Source organism: Phoenix dactylifera, chromosome 13, assembly GCF_009389715.1.
Source record: "Phoenix dactylifera cultivar Barhee BC4 chromosome 13, palm_55x_up_171113_PBpolish2nd_filt_p, whole genome shotgun sequence".
Classification (NCBI taxonomy): Eukaryota; Viridiplantae; Streptophyta; class Magnoliopsida; order Arecales; family Arecaceae; genus Phoenix; species Phoenix dactylifera.
In genome coordinates this window covers 10,286,420-10,303,027 of record NC_052404.1, presented here as the reverse complement: position 1 = coordinate 10,303,027, position 16,608 = coordinate 10,286,420, and the positions used below count along the sequence as shown (strand labels likewise).

Below are 16,608 nucleotides of genomic sequence, written 5' to 3'. Positions count from 1 at the left end.
GAAATGCTTCAGCAACAAATTTTACTGCTTGTCTTCTGGTGGTTTTCAATTTTTTCACATTACTCTCAAGCAGAGTCACATGTGCATATTCCAACCTGCATTGTCATAACTTTTTTTTTCTTTTCAACCATCTGTTTAGCATACGCACCATATTCCCGCGCCCACGCGGGGGGAGGGGACTCCCTCCCTGCACCTGATGATCGAGCACGACACGTCCGGTTAACCCGTTTTTGGATCGAATCTGCCAATTTTGCTTTGGGCCTCTATTGAGCTCGTGCGCGCGTGGGCTACTTACTTTCTTTGCTTCACCAGGTTAAAAAGATTAAAGACTATATAAAGGCCATTTGAGTTTCATCTCTTTCCAATGTAGGACTAAAGAAAGTACACAAGAGAAAAAGAAAGGCCTGGAATTTTGAAATTCTCCAACAATTCCTACCAAACTCTAAGGAGGAAAGATATCCTCATGCATTACCATATCAAGTAAAAATCATATGGGATGGGCACCAAAGAATAAAATATAGGGCGGGTTTTTTATTTTACTATATTTCCTCTAGTGTCTATCCTAAAAACCTAAAGGTCTGGGACTTCTCTTATTAATAGAGACGTCAGTCCCATGAATAAAAGAAAAAAAACAAAGAACGAAAGGAAATTATGCATTGCATCCTCTTTCTTCCTTATCGAGCCTCTTCTTCATCAGGCCATCATTTCCATCCAACAATCTTTTTTTTTCCTTTTGAATCCTTTGTTCTTCTAAATCAAACTCTCTTTTCTAGCATCTTTGAACCTAAAATTTCATAGAATCTAAAAAATGGTATGTATATAATTTATTATGTTAAATAAAACTAGAAAACTGTATACTAGTACTGTAAAACACAATGTTCTAGGTCAATGAGACACTAAGGCAGCAGCTGGAGAGGGATAAAGCTTCACTTTCTTTATGGTCGATGAGAGATCAGTCCCTGGTGCCTAACTCCATTTTTTTAACATCTTTCTCTATTTCACAGCTTCTTGGTCGGATGCTAATTTTGCCCCGTCACCTAATTCAGATCTTGCTGCTGCAGCTCGTGAAGCCCATCGTTTTGGAGCAGGGAGCAGAGCCTGTGGACTTTACTTGGAGAAGGGTGACCGAAATTAGACCAATGCTTCCACATTCCATACCTGGAAGGCTGAATATATACATTTGATTAAAAAAAAAGCAAGCCAAATGTGCCTTGTTGTTTCATGAGAGAAATAATAATTGGATTGGGAGGAGGAGAAGAGAGAGAGAGAGAGAGAGAGAGAGAGAGAGAGAGATTAAGAGTGCATTAGAAAAATAAAATGAGTGTATTCATCACTCCAATCGCAGTTCGGGGCAAAATGGATGAGGTCGGGTTGGAAACAGGTTGACTTGGTTATCCGTCCATCCCAACTTAACATATTTATTACATAAATTAAAATTTTGAAATTAGACCTGATTTCTTTGCTCAACTCGTAATCAAAATTAAATGGGTTAATGGGTCTTAAATGAGTTAGAATAGATTAAATGGGTCAGATTTCTAAATCTAAATCCCATATATTTATTGTCAAATTAGGATGATTAATTTACAATTGAATGCCAAACATGAACCTGGTTAACTTAGGTCGTTATCATAAATTACCACTTCATTTCCAATTCACTATCAACAGCCTTCCCATCACGTGCATCTCCGGACGCCAATTGAAACATGTCGATCTTACTGAGGTCACAGCCGTCCGTTATGGATCTTCCACATCTCTTCAGATCCCCAGTCAAATCTAATCTAATTCGATCATAACCATCCATCATCATCCGTCTCCCCGAGGCCCACCTTTCCCCCTCCTTTCTCGAAAACCCCCCATTCTGCCCAGGATGAAGCCCTCTTCCTCCTTCCAGTCCGTCACTCGTCCCTCCGCCGCCAGCCTCCTCTCAGCCCATCCGTGTCCATCCCTTTCCGATTCCGTCCGTCGCCGGCGGTTCTCCGAGACGGTGATCCGTTTGTCCTCCTCTCTGTCTTTCCCCTAATCTATTTTCTTCTTTCTCTTCCTTCCTCCGGCGTCCGGCGTCCACGAATCTATTGCTCTGTCTCCCCCTCTTTCTGAAACCCTAGGAGTTTATTATTATTATTATTATTATTATTATATATTTCTCTACATCCCATCTCCACCGTCCATCCCCTAGGTTTTCTGACCGATGGCGACGGCGGCGACGATGCCGGCGTTGGGGGCGGGGATCTCGCCGGACCTCTACCCCAGCGAGGACGACCTCGTCTACGAGGAGGAGATCCTCCGCAACCCCTTCAGCCTGAAGCTGTGGTGGCGCTACCTGGTGGCCCGCGCCGACGCCCCCTTCAAGAAACGGTCGGTGATCTACGAGCGCGCCCTCAAGGCCCTCCCGGGGTCCTACAAGCTCTGGCACGCCTACCTCCGCGAGCGCCTCGACCTCGTCCGCTCCCTCCCCATCTCCCAGCCGGCCTACGAGTCCCTCAACAACACCTTCGAGCGCGCCCTCGTCACCATGCACAAGATGCCCCGCATCTGGATCATGTACTTGACCTCCCTCACCGAGCAGCGCCTCCTCACCCGCGCCCGCCGGACCTTCGACCGCGCCCTCCGCGCCCTCCCCGTCACCCAGCACGACCGCATCTGGGCCCCCTACCTCGCCCTCGTCTCCCTCCCCGGCGTCCCCGTCGAGACCTCCCTCCGCGTCTACCGCCGCTACCTCCTCTTCGACCCCTCCCACATCGAGGACTTTATCGACTTCCTCATCACCTCCCAACGCTGGCAGGAGGCCGCCGAGCGGTTGGCCTCCGTCCTTAACGACGACTCCTTCCACTCCATCAAGGGCAAGACTCGCCACCAGCTCTGGCTCGAGCTCTGCGACCTCCTCACCCGCCACGCCACCGAGGTCTCCGGACTCAAGGTCGATGCCATCATCCGTGGCGGCATCCGGCGCTTCACCGACGAGGTCGGCCGCCTCTGGACGTCCCTCGCCGATTACTACGTCCGCCGGGGGCTCTACGAGAAGGCCCGTGATATCTTCGAGGAGGGCCTCACCACCGTAACTACTGTGAGGGATTTCAGCGTCATCTTCGAGTCCTATGCCCAGTTCGAGCAGAGCGCGCTCTCTGCAAAGCTCGAGACGGTCGAGGTCTCGGATGACGAGGGAGACCCGGACGAGGAGAACGGCAAAGATGGCGTCACGAAGCTTACGAAGAAATTCCTTCATGGCTTCTGGTTGAATGACGATGACGATGTGGATCTCAGGTTGGCTAGGTACGAGAACCTCTTGGAAAGGAGGCCGGAGCTCCTCAACAGCGTGATCTTGAGGCAGAATCCTCACAATGTGAAGGAGTGGCACAAGTAAGCCCTCGGACAACTATGTCTGCCCTCCTTTGAATCATTTTTTTCCTAAACCCATTTAGTATTAAATTTCTTGCTCAAAATTTTATTAAGAAAACCCTGCTTTGAATTCACAAAAATGTACTTTTCTTCCACTCTATTTTGGGAAATATTTCTGATGATACTAAAATAATACTAAACCTTTCTTGAATAATTGGACCTTATGCCAATGCAGCCGAGTAAAGCTTTTCGAGGGCAATCCTGCAAGGCAAGTGTTGACTTATACAGAAGCAGTGAGAACTGTGGATCCCATGAAAGCGGTGGGGAAACCCCACACTTTGTGGGTTGCTTTTGCAAAGCTGTATGAGAGCCACAATGATCTCGAGAATGCTACAAAGATATTCGAGAAGGCTGTACAAGTCAATTACAAGACAGTTGATAATCTGGCTAGTGTGTGGTGTGAATGGGCAGAAATGGAGCTGAGGCACAAGAACTTTAAGAAGGCACTGGAACTTATGAGGCGGGCGACTGCAGAGCCCTCTGTCGAGGTCAAGCGGAGAGGTAATTCATTCTGTTTGATGATTTCAGTTTTGGTATGATTCAAGTTGTTCTGTTCCTTTTAATTCCGTATCATGTTGAGTCCATGCCTATAAAGAGTTGGTGCTTGATCTGGGGACTTAAAAAACTTATTTTGTAAGAAAATAAACTCCATCATTTTGATACTTTTTTTCCTTTGGGTTTACATTTTACTGCCTTAAGTCAAATATAGTTGATGCGACTTGAGCGAAGAAATTAGGTTGGAAATTGTGTTTTGGGGAGAGACAAGTTTTGTGTAGAACTGGCTTTGATCATTGAGTTCAAGTTGTCTGGTGATGTATAAGAATTGGACACCATCCAGCTGGCTATTTGGGCCATGCAAATCTGATTGTAGCCTGGTGGCAGATGGGCCCATATGAATGGTACATGACAGTATGATACTCGGTTCATGTCATTCACATGTTGGTTTGTGTATGTTGCTTTTTGATCTTGTGGCAGACAAACCTGCACTTCAATTCTTGATCTCATCTCATTTTCTTCCTGTCGTTGGAAACTAGACCCGAGGGTGACCACTGGCTGAGAAGGGAGAGCTCCGACGGGTGGCGCGTCGGCGGGCTACGTCCTCCGGAGGACCTGCAAAAAGCTGGTGGCCGGGGTTTCTGGCGCCGGCCCTCCGATGCTCAAGTCAGAGGGGGGCTTTCGTGGAGAAAGAGAGAGATGTTGCATGCAAGGTCTGAGAGTCTCAAGTTCCAGTCCCCTTTAAAGAGGAAGGAGTTCCTCTTTTTATAGAAGGGATACAGGGTTACCTTTGATGTGACTGGGCGAATTAATGAGTTACCGTCATGATTGGGCGTGATCGTGTGAATTAATGAGTTGCCGTGGGTGATTGGACGGAGTTGAATGAGTCAACGAGTTGCCGTGGGTGGCCTGAGATTTTGGGCTGGCTGGAGGTTCGTCGAGATCGTGCGCATTTAATTGTTGACAGTCGTAGCAGGATATGGTCTCTGGTTGATATGTCGTGGCGTGGCCGGCAAGCAAAGCATGGTGCGGTGAGGCTGCTGCAGGGCATGGCCGCAGCATGTGGACGACGAGCTCGGCTCGGTCTGCATGAGCTCGATCTTCTGAGCTTGGTCTGCATGAGCTCGGCCTTCTGAGGTCGGCCTGCATGAGCCCGGCCTTCTGAGCTCGGCCTGCATGAGCTCGTCCTGCATGCTGTCGGATTTGGGTGCTTTAATTATATCTGTGGGGTGGTCCATTTTTTCCCCAACACTACCCCCCGACTTCCGAGTTCGAGCTGCTTTTTGGCTCGGGCGAAGGAAGTGGTCCAGTCGTCGATCGTCCTGTAATATAGCCAAATATCTATGGAGATGTATGTGCTAAGTAGGGTGTACCTCTCGTGCAGTCGGAGCTAACGGCCTTAAGCCGAGCTGTCGAAGCCGAGCTAAGCGACTTTGCTCCGAGGTCGACTTCAGCGGCCTTCTTTGGCTTGTGGTCGACTCAGCAGGGTGCCCTCCCTCAGATCGGGGTGTGTTGTCGTAGAAGGCGTCGAATGTCGTCGAAATGGCGTCGAATTGCGTTGAATGTCGTCGAAATGATGTCGAATATCGTCGAAATGGCATCGAATGTCGTCGAAATAGCGTCGAATGGCATCGAAATGGCGTCGAATGTTGTCGAAATGACGTCGAAGTGGCGTTGGATTGGCGTCGAGATGGCGTCCCGAGCTTGGTCGGGGCATCCGAGTTTGGTCGGGGCATCCCAACTTGGTCGGGCATCCGAGCTTGGTCGGTTATCTCGAGCTTGGTCGGGGCATCATTGGAGACACATACAGGAGACGGACTTCGTCCGTTGGCGATCATGCGCCCTTATTTGGAGCGGGGCGATGTTGGAGATAGAGATACCCGTAGGTCGTCTTTTGGATTCTCCGACCTGGATATAGGTAAAATATTGAAATTATTTAAGGCCAAAGTGGCGTCCTGTACTTTTTGGAGATATTTTGATGGCTTCCGAGCTTTGAGGTCCCTCAGGACTTGACTCATCACCGGCTGGGAGTCGTTTGGAGGCCGTTAGGCGGCACGCGTTGAACTCTGGACCGCACCGCTACCCCTCGAGGTTGAGAAGCTATGATTATGCAGGATCCATAGCTACCCAAGAGCATTTTCTTTGGACAGGCTGGACTCGATCTCGTTGTTGCCTTGGTTGGCCAAGAGTTGTGTTGTAGGCCGAGCTAACCTGGACTATGAGAGGATTTAACTTCATAGTACTTTCTTAGGGTGGAATCTCCTGTGAATCTAGCCAAAGGAGCGCGCATCCTTTGGAAGGCATTACAAAATAAGGTGTCAGCCGAGTTTTCATTATGTACTAAAATCCTTTTTAAAGTCTTGCAATGATGAAGTAGCTACAGCGTCGTCATAAAGAGGGCTCAACACCCTTTTGGTCTTCATCGGAAAAGGAGATGACTTTCGCAGTGCACGGATGCTTTGAGGAAGCTCCTTCTTCCGAGCTCGATGCTTCAGGTGCCTCTATTTGCCCGCCCTCTGATGATATTGTTGATGCCCGCGAGAGGTCAGTTGTCGTTCCATTCCTCACGCGGCACTGGGTTTTGTTCCTCAGGCTCTCTCCTATAGGCATGATCACGGACAAAACAACTCAACCGACCTCGGCGGACAAGTGCCTCGATCTCGTCACGGAGCTCGTAGCAATCCTCCGTATCATGGCCGCGATCTCGGTGGAAGTGGCAGTACTTTTTCGAGTGCTTCCGCGACTCTGTCGGTCGCATCCTCAGTGGAGGTCGGAGGTAGCCGTGACCCTCAATCTCCATGAGGATTTATGCTCGGGTGGATGTGAGGGGAGTGTATATCTGAAACTTTTGGAGGGGAGACCTTGAGTGGGCTAGGCTCTTGGGCCAAGGAGGCTCTTTCTCATGCCAAGAGAATCTGCTGCTTGGTTGGGAGCGCTCCTCGTGGCGCGTCTTCTGCATCTTGGCAGGTCGTTCGGCTTCCTCCTGCTGAAAGGCCATGGCTTCCTCAGCCTTGGCGTACTTGCGAGCTCGGGCCAACATTTCAACAACGTCTGCAGGGAAACTCTTCTCGATGGAGAAGAGAAATTTGTAGGACCGAGCTCCAGTCTTCAATGCCAACATGGTGATTGACTGGTCGAGATCGCGAACCTCCCATGTGGCCGAGGTAAAGCGACTGATGTAGTCTTTTAAGGATTCTCCCTCCTTCTGCTTGATGGCGAAGAGGGAGTCTGAGGTCTGGCGCTGACGCCGGCTAGCGGCAAAATGGGTGGCGAGCTGCCTGCCAAGCTGTTCAAAGGAGAGAATCGAGCTGGGTTTTAGTCTGGAGAACCAAAGACGAGCTGCCTTACGGAGAGTCGCTGGGAAAGCTTTGCAGAGTAGAGCATCTGTGGCTCCTTGAAGTATCATAAGGACCTTGTAGCTCTCCAAATGATCCAGAGGATCGGATGAGCCATCATATGGCTCAATCTATGGCATCTTGAACCTCTGGGGGATTGACTCATCCATGATCCATTGAGGGAATGGAGACTCTGTTGTAAAGTCAAGGTCGGCGTCTCGCTTCGCGCCACAGTCTCGAAGCATCTGTATCTGCCGCTCCAAGTCCTCGATTTTTCTGCCTAGCTCGGGTGGGGCTCCTGTTGCAGCTTGGCATGGGGCAGACCCCGCCTCAGATGGGTGCTCCTGTACTCGAGGCGTCAGGCTTCGGCGCGAGCTCTCAGGATTCTGGATACGCGACAAGCCCTTCCGGCTTGGGGGTCGAGCTCGGTGGAAGCTTCGATGGTGGCGATGCTTTACAGAAAAATGACGTCGCGAGCGGCGTCCTGAGGACTCATGCTCATGAGGAGGGGGTAGAGGCTGGTCTTCTACTTGCTGTAGATCTTGAACGGCCACAGTGAGTGCTTGGACTTGTTGGACAAGCAGGTTGCTTTGGTTGGGCTTGAGGGACTGGATCCGCCGGAGGCCTTGGTGGTGGGTTCTGGACTAAGTGTCCAGGACTTGGTGCACGATGCCGGAAAACATTAGAGGCTCTTTTACTCCTCAGCTTCATGTTCACGACTCGGGCCCTTCCTCTAGCGCCAACTGTTGCTGGAAACTGGATCCGGAGGTAACCACTGGCTGAGAAAGGGGAACTCCGGCGGGTGGCGTGTCGGCGGGCTGCGTCCTCCGGGGGACCTGCAAAAAGCCGGTGGCCGTGGTTTCCGGCGCTGGCCCTTCGATGCTTAAGTCAGAGGGAGGCTTTCGTGGAGAAAGGGAGAGATGTTGCATGCAGGGTCTGAGAGTCTCAAGTCCCAGTCCCCTTTAAAGAGAAAGGAGTTTCCCTTTTTATAGGAGGAATACAAGGTTACCTGTGATGTGACTGGGTGAATTAATGAGTTACCGTCATGATTGGGCGTAATCATGTGAATTAATGAGCTGCCGTGGGTGATGGAGTTGAGTGAGTCAACGAGTTGCCGTGGGTGGCCTGAGATTTTGAGCTGGCTGGAGGTCCGTGGAGATCGTGTGCATTTAATTGTTGACAGTCGTAGCATGGTATGGTCATTGGTTGATATGTCGTGGTGTGGCCGGCAAGTAAAGCATGGTGCGGTGAGGCTGTTGCAGGGCATGGCCGCAGCATGTGGACGACGAGCTCGGCCTCCTAGGCTCGGCTCGGTCTGCATGAGCTCGGCCTGCATGAGCTCGTCCTGCATGCTGTCGGATTTGGGTGCTTTAATTGTATCTGTGGGGTGGTCCATTCCCCCCCCCCCCCCGCCCCCCCCAACACTTCCCGTAACTCCTTTTCTAAAGGCAAAAGGATATCTTAGCTTTACAAACAAGCACTGTCTCAACTTATGGGGTCATTTAAGCAATGGACATCTGCTCCCAAGTGTTTTGGTATTTTGGTTACAATTAATACGGACACATAAGAATACATATACAGATGTTTCTGGAATAAATAAATGCAAAAGAGTTAAACATGTTTATGAAATTTAATTCTGAAATTAGGCTATTAATTTATTTTTATTTGGTATTGGAATAATCTCCTAATTTCATAGGAGATATGCATGTATATTGACTGCTTGCAGCAATGGAAGCTGCTCATAATTTCTACATGGACCAAGACATATCATATGATGATGAAGCAAACTTTTGGAATTATCTCTGTTTCTAATATGCATACTTTTTGCAGTTGCTGCTGATGGGAATGAGCCGGTGCAGATAAAGTTGCATAAATCTTTGAGGCTGTGGAGCTTTTATGTGGATTTGGAGGAGAGCTTAGGAATGTTAGAATCCACTCGTGCTGTTTATGAGAGAATACTTGATTTGAGAATAGCTACCCCACAAATCATACTTAACTATGCTTTTCTTCTTGAGGTGAACCACTTGGATAACATTCAGCTAATGTGGCATTTTTTATTTTTGATAGACGATGAACTTATTTGCTGCTGAACCTTTTCTGATTCTATTTTGGCTTTTTTTAGGAGCACAAATACTTTGAGGATGCATTTAAGGTGTATGAAAGAGGTGTAAAGATTTTTAAATACCCACATGTTAGAGATATATGGGTCACTTACCTCTCCAAATTTGTGAAAAGATATGGAAAAACCAAGCTAGAACGGGCAAGAGAACTATTTGAGCATGCAGTTGAAAAGGTACTTGACTGTTCAGTCCCATACTTTGTGTTTGTCTTTGCGTGAAGGTTTTTGTGTGTGTGCATGAATGCAGTTCTACCTTTTTGCTTGCATATGTGATCATGTTTTTGACTTAATTGTCTAAAAATATCGACATGTCTGGTTTAGTGAACTCACATCGCCTGCGAATTATCGAATTTTATACATGGCTGATGCAATTGATAATATTGTTTCTTCATAGGCGAATGCCTAACAAAATCAATTGGCTAATTTTTTGAAGTGATTAAAATTTTTTTGAGAAAAATATTTTCCTCTGGTCTAACTTTTCTGTTTGCTTTATATGCCTTTCACTTTGATATTTGTGCTGCAAGAATTTCATTTATTTACTTATTTGCTCATAATCTGTTCTGTTTTCTGATGGTGTAGGGAAGCTGTTCCAAGAGCATTCCATTCTTTAACTTGGGAAATATTCTTGTGACCAATATTCTTGTCTTACGCATGCCTTTTAAAAAAAGGATGGAGATTTGGGGAGTTAGGAAGTATCTAGTTGGTTTCCCCCCTTGCATTTTTTGGATTTAGTTTTCTTGCTAAATGATATGGTATTTGATAGTTCTCTGTCTCCTACATTGAATTGAAAAAAAAAGACAGTTGTTTGACAATATATATGTCCACATGCATTTATTTGTCATTTGGTAAAATTCATTGATCACTGTGGCTTATAGTCATGTCCAGTCACTTCAAAGGCTTGTATGTGTGTGACTGCATGTGCGTGTATGTGTGTGCATGCATGCATAACTATTCTGCTTTTGGAATACTGTGTTGGCTATCTAGCATATATTACCAGTATCTCGAGGCTGACTTGTGACTTTGTTTGTTACCTTTCATCAGGCACCTTCAGAAGATGTGAAACCCCTATATCTGCAATATGCTAAACTGGAGGAAGATTATGGGCTTGCAAAGCGTGCAATGAAAGTTTATGATCAAGCAGTGAAGGCCGTTCCTAATAGTGAAAAATTGAACATGTATGAAATTTACATTGCTCGAGCTGCCGCATTTTTTGGTGTTCCAAGAACAAGGGAGATATATGAGGTTAGTTTTCTTCTACCATGAGCTTAAAGAGTCCATGCTGAACTTGACAGATATGTAGTGACTGCAGTTTTAATGAAAAAGGTAGTCTATAAGACGTATAATGTAGATAAAAAAAGGTTACTCGTGAATCATCTTAAATGTCCTTCATGCTGGTTTGGCTATTCTAGTTTTGTCTAAATTCCTAATGTTTTTAAGAGATACTTTGGACCAAATAGATTTGTTTATTCTCTGATTTTTTTTCCCGGGACTGATAGCATGATGGCATTTTTTTTCATGAATTTTTAAATTTCTCCTTGGTTTATAGTACAATAAGCTTGATTTCTGACTTAGATTTCTTGATGCATTTTGTAGCAAGCCATTGAATCCGGTCTCCCTGATAAGGATGTGAAAACAATGTGCATGAGATATGCCGAACTTGAAAGGAGCCTAGGAGAAATTGATCGTGCCCGTGCCATATATGTATTTGCATCACAGTATGCAGATCCACGGTCTGATCCTGATTTCTGGAAAAAATGGAAAGATTTTGAGATACAACATGGTAACGAGGATACCTTTAGAGAAATGCTTCGTATCAGCCGTAGTGTCTCAGCGAGCTACAGCCAGGTAGGGTTACATTACCTACCTGTCTCGAGTGAAATTTTTTTTTACAGACATTATGTTGATCTTGTATGTATACTGATTCTTGGCCACTTGCAGACACATTTCATCCTCCCTGAGTACTTGATGCAAAAGGATCAGAAGCTAAATCTAGAAGAAGCTGTGGACACTCTAAAGCGTGCTGGGGTTCCAGAAGATGAAATGGCTGCTTTAGAAAGGCAATTGGCTCCTGCACCTGCTAAGGTACCTGCTAGTGATGGTGACAGAGTGATGAACTTTGTTAGTGCTGGGGTAGAGTCACAGCCTGATGGGAGGAAGGTTACTGCAAATAGTGAGGATATCGAATTGCCAGAGGAAAGTGACTCTGAGGATGAGAACATTGAAATAGCCCAAAAGGATGTTCCTGCTGCTGTATTTGGAGAGCTTGCCCACACGGCTGCTGAAGATCAGGATAAAGGTGCTGCTGCTGAGGATAATGGGAGCAACAGTCATTTAGGTGCCCTTGAGAGAATAAAAAGGCAAAGGCGACAGTAGAGTCGCCATACTGAGACTACATCAATCTCATATGTCAAAGGGGCTTATTACTTACCAAACAAATCCTTGGCCAAGTCGAACGAGACGATCTATCCACCTATCCGTATTGACACCAATCCAACAATTCCATCTTTGAAATGCTCTTAGACATGTGATCCGCAGGTATTGTTTGGCTTCAAGTCTGTTGTTGTTGTATATATATTCTCTCAAGCACACACGTGATATGCCTTTTTTTTTTCCAGAGTATTGGTTGTATTTGATGGAGAAACAACTGATGTTCATTTTTGAAGTCTGCTAATTCCCTTTAATGGATCCATGAATCTCGTCTTACATGAATTTTGGAAACATGATTCAAGCTTAAGTTCTGGGGACAAATTATGTTTAATTTCATCCATTCTGTTTGTATGCTCTATCCTGACATGGTTCATGGTTATCAGTTAAAAGTCTTATTAATATCTGGGTATTTGATTGCTGGTTATCAGTTTGTTAAGGGTAGGTTATCAGTTAACAAGCCAGACAATCTCCAAAAGTGGGGGTTTAAGTTATTTGGTCTATGTTCCCACTATACCTGGTTGTCTTTTTTTCATGAGGGAGGGCGAAATAAAGTTAACCATTAGAGCTTTTTCTTCTCTCTCTTTAATTTTTCTGTTCTTCTGCAATTCATACCAGTGATCATGGGAATGTCAACCCAGTGGTTGTAGTTTTGGTGGTGTTTACCAGTGGTTCAATCTATCCACTCCCTAGCTAGCTGTTCAGCATTCAAACACAGCATGTTAAATGTAGTTGATGTGCTTTATAAAGAATGGTTGCTGCTAATTTCATCGTACGCTGCGAAGTGGATGACAGAAAATCTCATATGAATTTTGAAATAATATGATATGTTTGTAATACATGCCTGATGTTGTGAATATGAAGTGAAATATTTCTCAGGTTCTGTTTTTGAAGTTTTTCCTTTGCATTGTATCTTGAAAAGTTTAGTGCAGCTCTGGAGGTATATAAATTTCTTTGCTTTTCAATTATTACAGAACAGAGAGAGAGAGAGAGAGAGAGAGAGAGAGAGAGAGAGAGAGAGAGAGCATTTTTTCCCCTGTATTAGGGTTTGTGCATGTGTGTCTGTGAGTGCACGATTAAGATTATAATTTAGACAACTAAGCCACAAGTTTTTTTTTTAAAAAAAAATGTGCTTGAATGGTTAGTTGAGTTCTATTATATTATGCTATAAGTTTTCTTTGAATTGCCTTTTGAGTCATTATCAGTTGTAAAGTAATTATGTATATGCTGTCACTTTTATAATTTTTGTAAAATACGTGATATAACTTTATGTCTTTAAATAAAGAAATAAAATATTTCTGTATTGGTTGTTTGTGTTATTTGTGGCTAAGGGTTCGATATGGTTTTTTGTGATTGCCTCTTGCAGCAAAGCTCTGTCTGGAGGGATGTTGTTTGCACGGTCAGCTTATTTGTTTCAATGAAATGAGGGTTAGGTGCGAGGCGTTTCATCAGCGATATAATATTGCTTCATTTTGTAGTAGGGGAAGCTGATTGTTTCTGTTCCTTCAGAATAATTTAAACAATATATCACATTTGAAGATATATGTTCTGTGTTAGGTTGTTGGATATAAGGAAAATGTTAAAACAATTCACAGCCATCTCAGACATTAGAAGAAGCAGGGTTGAGCCGCCTGAGGGATTGCAGTAAGGTGTGAAGGGCCCCATGGCTGGGTTGCAGGATTGGCAGTGAATCAGATAGCCAAAACATGGTTTCTTCAGGGTATTTTTGAGGGTTGTAGTTGTGCATTAATTTACATCGCAGTAAAGTGAGTGCGCATAAAAGACTTCATGAGAGTTGCACTGGGCTCTTGGCTCAGGTTGAAGTTTCCAAGGATGTCTAGCTTGGAGGTTACGGGTTGTTAATGTACTTTTATTTCCTTCTGTTATTGTTGTCACTGTATCCGGAACAAAGGTGTGGAATTCTATTATGGGAGGAGGATTCTGGGAATTGAGGGGTTATCTAGGCTGGGTTTGGAACTTCAAAAGGAACTTGAATTATGTTGGAATTAACAAGAGATTTCTTTTAGTCCACTATTTGAGTGGTCAACGAGGATTACTCACTTCTTTATAGCGTGAAGATCAAATCCCTATATAACCTTTTGCCCTATTGCATGTAACAGGGTTTATGTTGCACTCAGATGAAGTTTTAGTCATGTGCCTTTTGGATTTTAAGTTTTTCTGGGACTGCTTTTTATTTTTGGGAGAATTTTGAAGTATTATAAATCACCAGATAATGATAAAGGGCTGTATGTTTGATTCAAATTTATGTTCTATGGTGCGTAGAAGCAAGATGTCTTTTTACCTCAACATTGCATTTTTCCTTCACATATAGGTCTCATTTTTATGTGTCTTTGAAGTATTGAACCGCTTATATTTATGGACAAAAAAATATTCTACTGAATTTGGAGAAACATACCTTATTTTCTGTGGAATTTGGAAATAGAAGAATTCAAGGGTCCTGATAGAGCAATTGCTGGTTTGTACCATAGGGGTGGCTTGCGGGAAGCAATTGGTTGCATTTGATTTTTTATAATGTGGAGTTTGGTACTTGAAAGAGTTGTTGTGTCATTGTATGATTCTCTTGCCCCTTGTTTGGGGTTCACCCCTCTGATTTATTTCTCCTTTTTATTTTGCTTTTTATCCCCATCTTGGAGTTTAATGGCACTTGCATTTGGGCAGGCCCGTAAATCCTATTTGATGTTAACCTTTTTCAAATTTTTTTCATATATTTTTAATTTTTTTTTTTTGCTGAAATGGATGATTCATATAATTCTAGTATGGATATATTCAGAAAAGTTAAAAAGATAATATATTCTGGAATACATTAGGTAGCTTTTTTTTCCTAATCCAAAGAATATTTCTGAAGTGGTTGGCCACATACAAGATGACCCAATATATATCCTTTATCTCTTTTCCTAAAAGGATGCAACGTCTATATCTTAATCATCATATATAGGTGTGGGGATGGATTATAGAAAGATTCTCGAGCAGGTGCAGCACCCTCAATGGAAGAGTCCTACTCATATTGTCTAGGCACATGTGTGGTTATAGTAGGAAGAGAAAAGTCGGCGAATCTGAGGAAGCTTTGTAGATTTAGGAAACAAAAGAGGAGACCTGATGGAGATCATAAGATGATGTGAAATGGGAAAAAGAAAAAGTGGATAAAAGGCGAGAATAGTGAAATTTTTTTTTCCCGAGATTTTGGCATATTCACTACTACAGTGTTCAAGAATTATCAGGTTGAAGGGAAAGGTTCAAAGTTGGAGGTAGAAAAAGGTTAGAAAATTTACCCAGATTTTGGGCAGATTCCAAGAATTTTGTGGTCGAGAATAATTTGAACAATTAACCAAAAAATGTTAGTTTCAAATAACTATATGTTGGCGCATTTGAATGGCAATAACACCTGACAGTAGCTACAAGATACCAGTTTTATCATTAATGAGAACTAATCATTTAGTTATTGGCTACAAAGAAACCTAAAAAAATAAGCTGTGTAAAATCAAGGCTGCAGTTTCTATTCCTCTCCATACGCCGCATTCTCACTTTTTCTGTTTCTTTGGTTACAGCCTTTTATTATATTTCTCTCTACTTTCTTGAATTACCTCTTCCAGTGTTTGTTAAAAGGAATCTTCACTTGTTCTTTATTTAGAGCCCACAAATTTCCTGCTTTATTGGAAAATTTGTAGGTTATAAGTTATGATTTTGATGGGTTTTTTTTGCATCTATGTGTATTAAGTGTTGTAGGATTTGTTGTTCCTATTGATTTTTGTTTCTACATGTTATTGCATCATTTGCTTTTTGTTTAATTGGCATTAAACATGAAACCACTATATCTACAATATTCAAATTGTAGAAGACTCTGGGTGGAAAGCGTGCAATTAAAGCACACAATCAATTTGTTAAAGCTGCTGAAATGGAGAGTATGCAATTCCCATTAGCTTGTTCTCTTTCTCTCTCTCTCTCTCTCTCTCTCTCTCTCTCTCTCTCTCTCTCTGTATGTATGTATGTATGTATGTATGTATATATGTATATGTATGTATGTATATATGTATATGTATGTATGTATGTATAATTAGTCATAATACACTTGCAAGAGCATGTGGTTGCTAAGGTTTTGGATTTCATATTAACTTTGAAAAATATGGTTACTATAAAATGCATTTGTTGCCAAATCGATAAAGTTAAAGAGCTTTTACACTTACTTTGGCTGGAATATAGGGAGATTGGGCTTTTTGGATAAAAAGATTTGCAAAGGTTAAAAAGAGTATGCGAAGATTGATTATATAGACTGTTGAATAAAGTAATCTAATTAGCAAAATTATAGAAATTTATTAGTTGGAATCGGCGTGGAAACTCTCAATAAATATAGCCATATTTTCATATTTTTGATGACTAATAATAAATTTAATAATGAAGACGAGAATTTTCACAACAGCAAAAGTTTTCATATTGGCTAATTTTTATAGTGATCGGAATACATTAATTAAAATCATAGCAATAATTTTAATTATTTCTGATGGGGAGAATTTTGGTCATCCTGATCTTGAATTATTTCTATCTCTTTGATTTCGGCCTTAACTGAGGTGAATGATCTTGGTATTGGCCAATGTATTAAGTTGGTCAATTCTACCGTAGAGTAACACCAAAGATCATTGAAGAAGTGGTAATTATGATAAATACAAAATCAATATAATTAACATCACAGATATATCACGAGGAATAGTTGCCATGCGTGAAGCAAATGAGGCCAAATATCGATATGCAATTATCGCCTTACCAGACAGATAAGAAACAAATACTCACCCCATCCTATATATAGGGGTGATTGGAGATCTTCCG

At 43.3% G+C, this 16,608-nt stretch overlaps 1 protein-coding gene across 5 annotated transcripts; it reads left to right on the top strand.

Moving 5' to 3' along the window:
• Positions 1-1,825: 1,825 nt before the first annotated feature.
• LOC103706735 (pre-mRNA-splicing factor SYF1) lies at positions 1,826-13,906 on the top strand. 5 transcript variants are annotated; one of them, XR_005514573.1, is made up of 9 exons: positions 1,827-3,357; positions 3,572-3,897; positions 9,057-9,241; positions 9,349-9,519; positions 10,387-10,587; positions 10,939-11,190; positions 11,284-11,749; positions 11,841-11,880; positions 13,136-13,906. XR_005514573.1 is itself a non-coding variant. In XM_039133038.1 (9 exons), the coding sequence occupies exons 2-8, from the start codon at positions 2,189-2,191 to the stop codon at positions 11,716-11,718; spliced, it is 2,739 nt and encodes a 912-aa protein (XP_038988966.1). In that variant the 5' UTR covers positions 1,827-1,984; positions 2,177-2,188; the 3' UTR covers positions 11,719-11,749; positions 11,841-12,108. The 5 variants fall into 5 exon arrangements, 1 of the variants encoding a protein (XP_038988966.1); XR_005514575.1 differs by lacking the exon at positions 13,136-13,906 and adding an exon at positions 11,961-12,112; XM_039133038.1 differs by lacking the exon at positions 13,136-13,906 and having other exon boundaries at positions 1,827-1,984; positions 2,177-3,357; positions 11,841-12,108.
• The last annotated feature ends 2,702 nt before the right edge of the window (positions 13,907-16,608 follow it).